At 50.2% G+C, this 11,405-nt stretch overlaps 6 protein-coding genes across 6 annotated transcripts; 4 read left to right on the top strand and 2 right to left on the bottom strand.

Moving 5' to 3' along the window:
• Nucleotides 1-31: 31 nt before the first annotated feature.
• On the top strand, nt 32-1,959 carry CC77DRAFT_746348 (hypothetical protein). The gene is made up of 5 exons (XM_018533050.1): nt 32-216; nt 268-291; nt 338-396; nt 446-902; nt 952-1,959. Coding segments are annotated over exons 1-5 (1,290 nt in total). The 5' UTR covers nt 32-215; the 3' UTR covers nt 1,701-1,959.
• A 258-nt stretch (nt 1,960-2,217) lies between these two features.
• On the top strand, nt 2,218-3,851 carry CC77DRAFT_1059646 (hypothetical protein; the record flags this gene model as incomplete). Its single annotated transcript, XM_018528263.1, has 2 exons — nt 2,218-2,869; nt 2,920-3,851. 2 exons carry the CDS (start codon nt 2,218-2,220, stop codon nt 3,849-3,851), a joined length of 1,584 nt encoding a protein of 527 aa, XP_018388188.1.
• A 142-nt stretch (nt 3,852-3,993) lies between these two features.
• On the bottom strand, nt 3,994-5,330 carry CC77DRAFT_746733 (hypothetical protein). The gene is made up of 3 exons (XM_018533057.1): nt 5,271-5,330; nt 4,612-5,225; nt 3,994-4,563 (listed from the first exon to the last, which is right to left on the bottom strand). Exons 2-3 carry the CDS (start codon nt 5,030-5,032, stop codon nt 4,136-4,138), a joined length of 849 nt encoding a protein of 282 aa, XP_018388187.1. The 5' UTR covers nt 5,033-5,225; nt 5,271-5,330; the 3' UTR covers nt 3,994-4,135.
• A 93-nt stretch (nt 5,331-5,423) lies between these two features.
• CC77DRAFT_746368 (hypothetical protein) lies at nt 5,424-7,870 on the top strand. The gene is made up of 6 exons (XM_018533051.1): nt 5,424-5,585; nt 5,691-5,841; nt 5,892-5,956; nt 6,014-6,435; nt 6,484-7,394; nt 7,449-7,870. Exons 1-6 carry the CDS (start codon nt 5,521-5,523, stop codon nt 7,830-7,832), a joined length of 1,998 nt encoding a protein of 665 aa, XP_018388186.1. The 5' UTR covers nt 5,424-5,520; the 3' UTR covers nt 7,833-7,870.
• Nucleotides 7,871-8,008: 138 nt separating this feature from the next.
• CC77DRAFT_930906 (acetyl-CoA synthetase-like protein) lies at nt 8,009-9,878 on the bottom strand (the record flags this gene model as incomplete). Its single annotated transcript, XM_018534190.1, has 5 exons — nt 8,009-8,325; nt 8,377-9,054; nt 9,111-9,182; nt 9,231-9,604; nt 9,655-9,878. 5 exons carry the CDS (start codon nt 9,876-9,878, stop codon nt 8,009-8,011), a joined length of 1,665 nt encoding a protein of 554 aa, XP_018388185.1.
• Nucleotides 9,879-10,304: 426 nt separating this feature from the next.
• On the top strand, nt 10,305-11,306 carry CC77DRAFT_1087261 (ClpP/crotonase; the record flags this gene model as incomplete). Its single annotated transcript, XM_018529451.1, has 1 exon — nt 10,305-11,306. The coding sequence occupies exon 1, from the start codon at nt 10,509-10,511 to the stop codon at nt 11,304-11,306; it is 798 nt and encodes a 265-aa protein (XP_018388184.1). The 5' UTR covers nt 10,305-10,508.
• Between the last annotated feature and the right edge of the window lie 99 nt (nt 11,307-11,405).

Here is an 11,405-nt window from a genome sequence, read left to right as displayed (position 1 = left end):
TGACGTGCAGGGATTCGCCCGACGTTAGTGGGGGCCGCTCCTCAGGAATTTGGCCCGCATTGCAAGTGATCGACAAATCTGGAGAAAGTTTGTTGCCTTCACTCCCACTGGACAGGACGCATTTTACTTCGTTGCGCCCGCCTTATTTCTTGTACATACTTCTAAGAGTGTGTCTTGTTCCTCACTTTCCGACTCACACCCCAAAGTAGCCCAAAAGTAGGTATTCCCAATCGACGACATCACCACTCTCTGCTAACGCCATGCCAGTGGATGAGGAAATCGATCTTTACGGTAGATACACAAGTCTAGAGACTACGAACCGCACTGACCAAAACAGAGGTCCTCGAGATCGAGAAGGGCGCGAGCAAGATCGAGATCAAGAAAGCATACCACAAGGTCCGCAGACAACAGCAGTGCATCCACGCCTCATACTGACAAACAATAGGCCGCGTTAGCACATCACCCCGACAAGGTCGCAGAAGAAGACCGTGCAGAAGCCGAGGTGCGCTTCAAGGCCGCGAAACAAGCCTACGAAATCCTCTCCGACGATGACAAGCGACATCTGTATGATACCCACGGCATGTCCGCCTTTGACCCCTCCAAGGGCGGCATGGGCGGCGAGGGCCCCGACATCGACGACATCTTTGCGCAGATGTTCGGCGGCATGGGCGGATTCGGCGGAATGCCAGGTATGGGTGGCATGGGCGGCATGCCCGGTGGACGAAACGTGCCACGGAAGGGACGCTCAGTAGAGCAGGAGTACGAGGTCAGCTTGGAAGAGCTGTACAAGGGCAAGACGACAAAGTTCTCAAACACAAAGAACATCATCTGTAACCTGTGCGAAGGCAGCGGTGGAAAGAAGGGCGCAAAGGCAAATTCTTGTGCTTCCTGTGGTGGGCGGGGTATGTCAATTTCTCACCTTGCACTTGACGACTATACTGACTTTCCAAGGTGCTAAGCAAGTCCTCCGCCAGGTCGGTCCTGGCCTCGTCACCCAGGAAACTGTTCCTTGCGGTAACTGTCAAGGCTCTGGCCAAGTCATCCCAGAGAAGCAACGTTGTAAGAAGTGCAAGGGCAAGAAGGTCGTCGAGACCAAGAACGTGCTCGAACTCTACATTCCCCGCGGTGCACGACAAGGCGAGCGCATTGTACTTGCAGGAGAGGCAGATCAACTACCCGACCAGGAGCCAGGCGATATCATCTTCACGCTCACCGAGACGCCACATGATGTCTTCGAACGCGCAGGCGCTGATCTGAGGGCCGAGTTGAAGGTTAGCTTAGTGGAGGCACTAACAGGCTTCAACCGCGTGGTCATCACTCATCTCGATGGACGTGGTCTTAAGCTCAACGTGCAACAACCAAACGGCAACGTCTTGCGACCAGGACAGATCCTCAAGATCGAAGGAGAGGGTATGCCCATGAAGCGCAGCGACGCGAGGGGTGATCTCTACCTAGTTGTTGATGTTGAGTTCCCAGAGGATGGATGGTTGAAGAACGACGCCGCAGTACAGAAGCTCCGTGACGCACTACCCAAGGACGAAAAGAGCGAGGAGAAGCATGAAGAAGAGGAGGAAGTAGACGTTGAGTGGGATGCTGACATGGAAGAGTACGGCGCTGGTAGCGGTGACCCACGTGCTGGAGGCGCCGAGTGGGAAGACGATGATGAGGAGGCAGAGGGCCCTCAGTGTGCGACACAGTAAAAGGTTGCATGATACGATTGACGATTGCATGGCTCGGCGTTAGGGGGACGACGATTACATCGTATCTTGCACACGCGGAGAAGTCGCGGATATAGACCGGTTATACGCTGCATACAAGATGCTCTCATTTTTTCACATCTGCCACAGCTCTGGAGGGGAGTGGTGTTTAAAACTAAACATCGCAGGCTGGCTAATATGGCCATTGGAAGTGTGAGCAAACATGGGGAATGAGCTCTTTCGTCAATCTCCTTGGAGTGGCTGTGAGGGTCGCGCTCTCCCATTCAAGGGTGGATGAAATCCATGCATCACCAGTGCTAGGGGCTGCCCTGGCACACTTTTCGCAGCAATATCACCGGGTAAAGCCAACCACGCTTTCCTATTGTCTAATAAGCTTACTCTAACCACTCAACATACCTGGATCTCCGCCCGGGGCTGACGTACAAGCATGGGGCGGTATGATCATTATCAACGACGGGCAACATGATCGATCTTGCGACTGTTTTCCTCGTTCAAAATCATGCACGACTTTCAGATCCCATCCCTTGCTCGGAACGGTAGGCCAGCGACATTGCTTCAACATGGTGCTTGCGAGGCCTACCTCGCATTGTTGAGCTCGCAGCTATATTGGCTATTTCCGGATTTTGTTCAGAACTTACACGCGCAATCCCTGTACCAACGTGAGATGGGCAGAGTGGCAGTCATCGAGTATTTGGACGAGGTGTCAATGCCGCCGAGAATGTTCAAGAGTTCCCGAGAGCTGCAATGCTATCTTGATGAGACCGCTGATGCGAAACCGACGCATCCTTGGCGAAGACTATTCATACTTGAAGATCTGCCTGTGAATTACGTTCAAGTTCTCGGCTCACACCTACGCATTCCTCCAAGTGTTTTCGGCGCCCACTGGGCTGATCCCGCAGCTCCTTCATTCAATCACCGCAAACCTTTCCGTCGCTACTCCGAAAACAATTTCGTCATAAGGTATCCTTCTACACAACCGATTCGCATTGATGCTGATCCCGCGATTCATGGACATACTTTTAAATGCGACTTCAACATCGACCGTCATATACAATGCTATGACCCAAAAGGGCCGATCATCGACCAGCCTAAGAGCTACCATGCTTTGTCGTTCTGGACATCTGGTGCCAGGGAAGATGGTTCATGGGATTGTAAGATTCAACCCTCAGCTCTGTTCGACGCCACTGACCTCTCTGGGTAGCGGTTCTTATAGTAGATCCACCAGTTGGTGAATTGGTCAAATCTCTCTCGGAGAATGTCATGCTTGAAGTTGACTACTGTTCGGAAGATTACGCGTACTCCCGATTGCATTCACTGGATCCCGACTTCCATGACTTCACAATATTACCGTCGAACCCGGACGACTGGGATGAAGGAGAGCAGCGCCCACAGTATACTTCTATGTTTGACGACATAGTCGCAATCCAGCAAAACACGCCATCCGGAACGATTGGTCCACGTACATGCACCGACACCGCTCGCAAACTCGCGATTTGCTCGTCTCTTTCGTATGTCCGAAGGCGAATCCTAACTCTGCTACGACTGCAGACAGATCCCCTTGCAGCAAAGTCACATGTCAATCGATGGTACTATCTTCGGAATTTTGACCAAGGAGTATTGGGCAACTGGCAGCACGAGGTCTTTGGTTTCATTGTCGACGTAAAGTTTGTTATGGGCATTTTGCTCATCGAACTGAAGGAAAACCTTGAAGCTTTGGGCTTATACCGCCCCGGTAGTTCTGACGAACTGCAATGGGAGCGAGACGGGTGGCTTTCGGTACAAGACCACTGCGGCAAGATCATCGGCATTGCAGATGCGTTCTTGCAGTCCTACATGCAGTTCACCACCATGCAAGAAGCACAAGCTGCCAACCAGAATGCTTCCAATCTTGCTCACATTACCAACCTGACGATGCTGTTCATACCGCTTTCGACTATTGCAGCAATCTTCTCCATGGACGACAAGTTCTTGCCTGGGAAGACGAAAGGGTGGATCTTCTGGGTTACGGCGCTGCCTGTTTTAATCGTTACTTTTGCGATTACGACGAAGGCGCGAGCGTGGCTGAATCAGTACTGGAAGATGTGCACAGCGAAGCAGAATCGAATTCACATTACAAGCAAGCATAGAGCTTAGGCAATCAGAAGACGTATAAAAAGATCAGAAACTAGTTCGGGTGGTATCGAGACGCATTGGATTACATCAAAGCAATTATTGCTTCCGTCATTAAATACTGCGAAGATACATCATGCTTTTGCCACAATACAATTCGAGTAGCATGCATTCAAATTACATTAAGAATGGCTGCTTGATGCTCGATACATTGACCGACCATTCGTCGAGGTCTTTTCATTCTTATTCGAATCTGTTATAACTTGACCTTCCAAACCAGTCTTCAGCATGCCTCTTACGTCAAGATATCACTCTTCATTCGAAAAAGATACGCGACGTCTCCCTCGCCTGTCTTCCGCGAGTTGCCTCTCTTCCGAAACTAAGTACTCGTCGCCACGCCACGTTCCAGCATTATGTAGCCGATATCTGTCCTCGCGTTCTGGTTGCCTTGGTTCTTGGAGTGACCTTCCCATATCGCGCGGTAAGGAACTAGGCGCGAATTGCGATTGCCTCTGATCTCGCACATCCTCCCTGTCGATGAAACGTGACTGCCTTTGACCGTGCGACTCCTCCCGAAGACTATAGCGCGATTGCTGCCGATAAGGTTCGTCGACATCTGCGATCTTCCTCCGGTCCGCCAATTCCACCATCCTCTCCGCTTCATGCACTGGAATCGGAAGTATGGATCCCCATTCGGCTGCCGCATCGCAGAATTCAATGATGTCCAATCTTTCCGCTGTTCAATTTGAGCTCCTGCATATGATCGTTTCGCCATTTTACTCACCATCAGTCATCACCCTCGGCCGTTCCATCTCGCGCCCTCGCCGTGCCTGCTGCATCGATGGATCCGGGTTCATCTGCATGAAGCGAACGGGGTACTTTGGTTGCTTCTTCATTCGCGAGACTATGTTCTGGTACATCGCTAGATAGTCATCTCTTCGACTGTCTGAGATCTTCGCTAGTTTATAATCGTTGGGGTAAGGCGCGAGGAAGTTGATAAGCCAGATAATGTCGGCATCTTGACCTGGGTAATAATCCAGGCTCACAACCAGGCGCTTTGTGAGACGTAACGCAAAAAGACCAATGATGAGGAATTCTGGAGCGGAAATTGGTGGAGAAGGATGGTGTGCAGGATGCAGTGGTGCGGAAGGGTTACGGGTGATATCAGGAAGTGGAGAGAGCGCGGATCTCTGTTTTTGCTGCATGCTAACAGTATCACCATAGAAGATTATGGTATAGAGGAGGCAGTATTTAGGTATCACTGGTCAGGCCTAATATGTTGGTTGCGCGCCCTTGGCGGTAAACGGCCATCGCAGCGCACTGTGTGAATGATGATCGTGAATACAGACAAGCCCCGTTTTCTCCGAAATCCTGGCATACTGCCGCGCTCGATTGTCTCTTGCTTTCTTTAGTTTTCGACGTCTTGTTTGTTGCTTCACTGACGTTGTGGTACTACTGTTCGCTACTTAGTCATCTTATTCTCCCTTGCAGATCAGAATCAAGAGAGGGCTTCATGTGGGAACGAGGGAACGAGTCGCTGAAGAGCGGTACGACACGGCACCCCAGTGCGGGGTTGAAATGGCGCTATGTTTAGTGTCAAGAGAGCTCGCCTTGGCCTCACCATCACCGTCTGCTAACGTTCCTCTTGTTCGATCACACATTCATCCTTTTTGGAGACCCACTGCCTTCTTTGATGGACGATCAAGGCGCGGAACCCCGAAATAGCCGTCGGTCTCGCCAGGCTTGCCTGAATTGCCGGTAAGCTCTCGCCCATTACTCTGCGTAACCACATGCGCGTCCAACATATCGGGTTCGCAAACGATCACAAACTACAAGTCGTGGCGACTGAATATAGCGACATAGACGAAAGAAAGTCAAATGTGATGGCGAGCAGCCTTCATGCAGCTTCTGCGCTCGGTTGCTTCAGAAATGCGTCTACCGCAGCCGCAGATGGACAACGACCCAAGACAGCCGCCCAACGTCAAACCATCCTCAAGACATGAACCCCAATAACGTATTTCCTTCTCGTCCTACTTTGAAGGTCGTATATTGACAGCTTCATAGAAAGGTTTGACTTCATTGGATATGAGCGGCGACCCCCAATCCGATTTCAGTTCCATGCTTGAAAGGTACCGTACCCTCATTGCTAAGCATTTTTCAGGTTGTATGCTAAACTCTTTGCGCAGTATCGACGCAGCAACTACTTCAACTTTCACAGGCAGGCAGCAGCTTCCAACTTCCAATATAAACGATGCGTCGATCAATGCTCATAGTCTCGAACCGCAGATGCCTCCATCTCACATCTTATCATCAACTATCGAGTTATTTTTTCATCATTGGCACGGTCAGCCATACTGCTTCTTTCATAAACAGACATTTCAGCAACAGCTACGCAGTGGTAGGCTGCCGAACTACCTTGTACGAGCTGTACTAGGAATAGCGATACGCTTTTCAGATGATCCATTCTTTGCCGACAAAGATCGCACAGCTGCGGCGCACGCGTCCGCAGCGTGGAAAGAGACTTTCAGGCGGATCTTTGACTCTGATGAGGTTTTAGACCACTATGTGGTTCAAGCGGCGACTTTACTCGCGCTGTACGACTTCACAGGTATTTCTGCTCTTTGTCCACAGACAAAGGCAAGGCTGACTGCTTCAGAGTGTAAACATAGAACTGCATGGATCAAAATTGGTGTAGCTGTCAATGTTGCACAGGCTATGCACATGATGACTGAACCGCCCACTGAATTGCCCTTCTCCGCTCAAGAGGAACGTCGTCGCACGTTATGGTCGATCTACCTTTTAGATAAGCTGGCCACTTGTGGCAGACATAGACCGTCCTTGTTCCAGGACCAGTCAATTCGTATTCAGCTACCCTGCAGTGACGAAAACTTCCGAACATCCACACCGCAGCAAGTGGTAAGTTTGGAAGAGTTTCTGCGTTTTGTCGACTTCAGAGTCGATCACATGGAGACACTCGCACCAACTGTTGTTGTCGCTTCTCTCTTGAGCCAAGTGGCCAACTACACTTTCCAACGAGACATTACTGGCGATCGGAAGGCGCCGTGGGACCACATATCCGAGTACCAAACCATTTGCTCTCAGCTCGCCCAGTTCGAGACGCTCTTTGACTGCTATGGGGACATACAGGCGACGATTCTGAACGCACCTCTTCGTCAGTCCGAGCCCAACGTGCCGATCACCGAGTCCACCATCTTGACTTATGTCCTGTATCATCTTTGCTACTGCTTGCTTCAGCATCCGTTTCTGATAAGGCGTCGACTCGAGAGGACTCAATTCAAGATACCCGCCGGTTTTTTGTCTCGCACAATCGTCAGCTGCTTCACACACGCTCAGGAACTCACACGCACTTTGGAGAACGCGGCCCGCGCGCAATACAAAGTGTCAGCAACGTTTTTGAGCTATGCTTCCACTGTAGCAGGCTCAATACACTGTTTGTTCCAGCACTCGCTAGATTGCCTTACTCGCATACAATCCGTGGAAGCTTTACAAAGCAGTATAATGCACATCAGCGGAAAAACCAGATTTTGGAAGACGTCAGGGCGCATGGTATGTGAATATTGGGTATAGCTCTATCGTTAGCTAACAAGATGATATCCGCAGATTGCAAAGCTCACTCAGTTCGCTGTTGACTCGATACGTTGTTCTGACTTGATCGATCCTTCCCTCCAAAGTGTCCCGCTCGAAGTTGCCGACATCGATCAACTATACGCACTCTGTGATTACGGCACACTGTCCACGACCAAGGCTTTAAGCTCTACCGATACGGCTGCAACAAACATTGAGTCTGAGGATCTCATAATTGAGCGAGAACCAAGTCCCAAATTGGATCTTGACGGCTATAGTGGCCACATTGACGGGATTCTACCTCAAATCTTTGGTCCTACAAACACCGGGACTATGATCGACAATTTTTCATTTGCTCTCAGAGATCACGGCGAGAATGAGCAGAACATCAGCGGCACGAATTATGCGTGGCGCTTGTAGTGCTGTACAGAACATTTTACTCTTCATCGAGTTTTACATATATGAAGGTGTCTGGACGGCCTCAATGGAAAATAAGCTACTGCTTTGAGGTAGCAAAGTGAACAAAGAGCGGACATCGAGCGTAAACATGGAGTTGTCGGAAACAGAATATAGTCAAGGTACAGGCTGACAGGTGATTAGAGTTTCGAGCCTGCTTCCTTTCGCCATTCTAATTTCCTTAGCAAGGCCCGTTGAATCTTGCCGCTCGTAGTTCTAGGAAGGAAACTGCCTTCTACGAACTCCAGTTTTCGTGGATATTTGTATGGTGCTGCGTTCTTCTTGCAGAACGTTTGCAGCTCCTGTTCAAGTTCTTGAGGTGGAGCATTCTCGTACTCTCTCGTACGAACGACAAATGCCTTCACGACTTCTCCTCTTCCTGGATCTGGCGAGGATATGACGGCAGCTTCTGCGACGGCAGGGTGTAGCTTGAGCGTGGATTCTACTTCGAAAGGACCTAGGAAGTTGTCAGGAAACAAAGACTCAAAGCGTTGGGGCTCGAGCATACCTATTCGGTATCCAGAGGAGTTGATAACATCATCCGCTCGCCCCACAAACCAGAAGTAACCATCTTGATCACGAGTTGCTCTGTCACCGGTTAGGTAGTAGGACTTGACTTCCCCATCCACCGTAACGGTTCTTTCATTACGGGTGCACGTATTATCTTCCTGCACATAGCCATCGAAGATACCGAAGAAGTTACTGCTGCCCTTCCGGTCACTCAACAGCACTGCTATATCTCCTTCCTCGTTATGAGCAGCCTCAGCTCCGGTTGCCGTTATGATGTGGAGAGGTACTCCAGGTGCTGGTTTCCCCATGGAGCCTGGGCGGATCGTGGAGCCTTTCAGATTGGCACATAACAATGCGGTTTCTGTTTGGCCATATCCTTCGTAGATGTCGAGACCGGTAAGTTGACGCCATCGCTGGGTGACTATAGCGTTCAGCGCTTCTCCAGCCGTTGTACAATGAGCTAGCGCAGCGGGAGGATTTCGCTTGAAATGATCTTCTAGTTCGGGTGACACGAGTTGTCTAAAGATGAGCGGAGCGGCGCATAGGGTAGTTATCGGGTACCGGCACAGTATATCCACGGTGCGCTTTGCACTGAACGCTCCACGATCATCGTGCACGAAGAGCGTTGCGCCAGAGTTCCAAGCTCCGAAGAAAGACCATGCAGCCTTTGCCCAACCTGCCAGCGGGTCAACGATGTCGTTCTGAACTTCTCTGGTGAACGATTTGACAAACCTTGGTCCGCAGTGTTCCAAAGGACTTTGCCTGGAGCCAGCTGATACCATTGTCCGAACGCGATTCCTCTTGCTACTCTATTTAGTAACTTACCCAGATGCGAAGTGCTTGGAACCTTACCTAGAGAGAGCATAACCTGGTTATGCCTTACCATTTTCGGGTGACCAGACGTTCCAGAAGTGAAATAGATCATGGCTGGACTGCTCCATTCTTGGTACAACGAGTCGAATCTGGCATGAGTCTCGATATCTTCTAGTGCGGCATACAGAGAAGAAACGTCTTGACTCCTAGTACCATCCCCGACTCGTATGATATGCTTGACTGTCGGACAATGTTGACGCACGGCAAGAAACTTCGACACGCTCGTTTCGTCGCCGACAAACAGTCTCGATTTGGTTTTATTGCACCGATATTGAATCTCCTTCTCAGTCAGGAGATTCGGCCCTGGCGATAGAATGATTCCGCTGCGGATGGCCGCAAGCGCGACCTCCCACCTTCAGATGGTCAGTCGAATTTCTTGTAGACGCATAGATAGCATACTAACCATGCAGGCACTCTTGGGAGAACCATCGTCATAGTATCCCCTTTCCCGAACCCTAATTGATCAAGGAGGATAGCAATTCTATGGGATTGCCTGGAAAAGTACTTGAAGGTCATGTGCCTGGTGTTTGATTCGTCTTGCGATACCCAGTGCATGGCCTGCAAATCGTCCCGTTGATCTGCCCATTTGTCGATTACATCAACCGCAAAGTTGAATTTGTGCGGCATCTCGCTAGGCTTCAAATCAAGTGTCGCCATGGGTACAATGATACAGAAATCTGTTTGAAGGTATATGATTTCGACAATCCAAGACTGGTGAAGCTGAACAACATAGTCTCAAAAGATAACTGGACACACGCGCTACATACCCGGCTGGCTGGCGGGAGTAGCACGGCATTCCCGATGCATCACCCTAGACGGGACAGGTCTATGCAGCCTCGGGTTTGGAGACCTAACCCGAGTTCAGATAAAGTTTTGCGGGGTAACGGAGCCTCGAAATGCGGCTATGTGGGGACGGGCTTGGCGCGGCCCGAGGTGTGTCCGTGGACGGCTTCAAGTCAGACGTCAGCTACCCTGCGACTGACAAAGTTAGTCTCTTGTGAATAATGAGGGGGAGTGCTCTAATGCTCAAGGAACATAGATTCTGTCCGAGATAAGACTACCTAGGTATAATTCGCGTCGAGTACAGGGCGCTATAGGAGCATCTTGTAGCGCTGCAAGAGCCATACTTCATTAGTTCGTACACACAAAAGTCACATACTTCAAGCTGAGTCGCCTGTTCTGGCTATCGGGTCATTTGTACTTCTCTTCAAAATCTGCCAGACAATAGCCAGGAGGAATATACACAACCGAACCGACATGGCGCCACCTTCATACAGCTATGTCAAAGTTGAACTACAAGAGGCGGGTCGAATTGCCATCATCAAATATGACCGGCCCAAGTCGGGGAACTCTCTGCATCCCAGGCTCTTAGCGGACAGTTTATCTGCCCTGCGGTGGGCAGATAGTCAGCCCGAAGTTCAAGTCATTCTTCTGACGGGAGAAGGCAAGTTCTTCTGCACCGGTATGGAATTGACGGACACGAAGGCTCCTATGTCGTTCGCTCTTGGCTCAGACTTCCATCAGTTAACGAAGATGTTCATTTCTACCGAGAAGATCCTGATAGCCGCTGTCAATGGCCCAGCCGCAGGCTATGGCGTGAGCAGTCTCGCTCTCTTCGATCTTGTATATTGCGTCCCTGACGCATACTTCTTTACACCGTTTGTCAAGTGGGGAATGACTACAGAGGGAGCATCGAGCTTTACGTTTCCGCGGCTTATGGGTCATCAGAAAGCCTCAGCACTATGTCTAGCTGGAGAACCCATCTCAGCCGAGGAGGCAGAGAAGCTGCATCTTGTCACAAAGATTTTGCCCAAAGAAAGGTTTCTTGACAATGTAATTGAAATCGCACGCCGGGTCGCGCAATCTCCTTCTGGAGCACTTCGAACTACAAAGATACTCTTGAAGCAACCCGTACTTCAACAGCTACTTGATGCGAATGATCGCGAGTGTCAGGTTACTCAGCAAGAAAGATTTGGTTCGGTGGAATACATGAAGGCAGTCCAGCAGTTCAAGGTTGAGCAGCAAGAGAAACGCAAATTCAAGAATAAACTGTAGATCAATGTTCCCCTTATGTGGAGTAAAAATATCACCCATGTTCATCTCAACGAGCCGCGATATGGACACACATGCGTTATGTGAAGAGCATCTCTCTCA

This window comes from Alternaria alternata, assembly GCF_001642055.1.
Source record: "Alternaria alternata strain SRC1lrK2f unplaced genomic scaffold CC77scaffold_6, whole genome shotgun sequence".
NCBI lineage: Eukaryota > Fungi > Ascomycota > Dothideomycetes > Pleosporales > Pleosporaceae > Alternaria > Alternaria alternata.
Note: the sequence above shows the minus strand (reverse complement) of the source record. Positions and strands in the feature narration are given on the sequence as shown.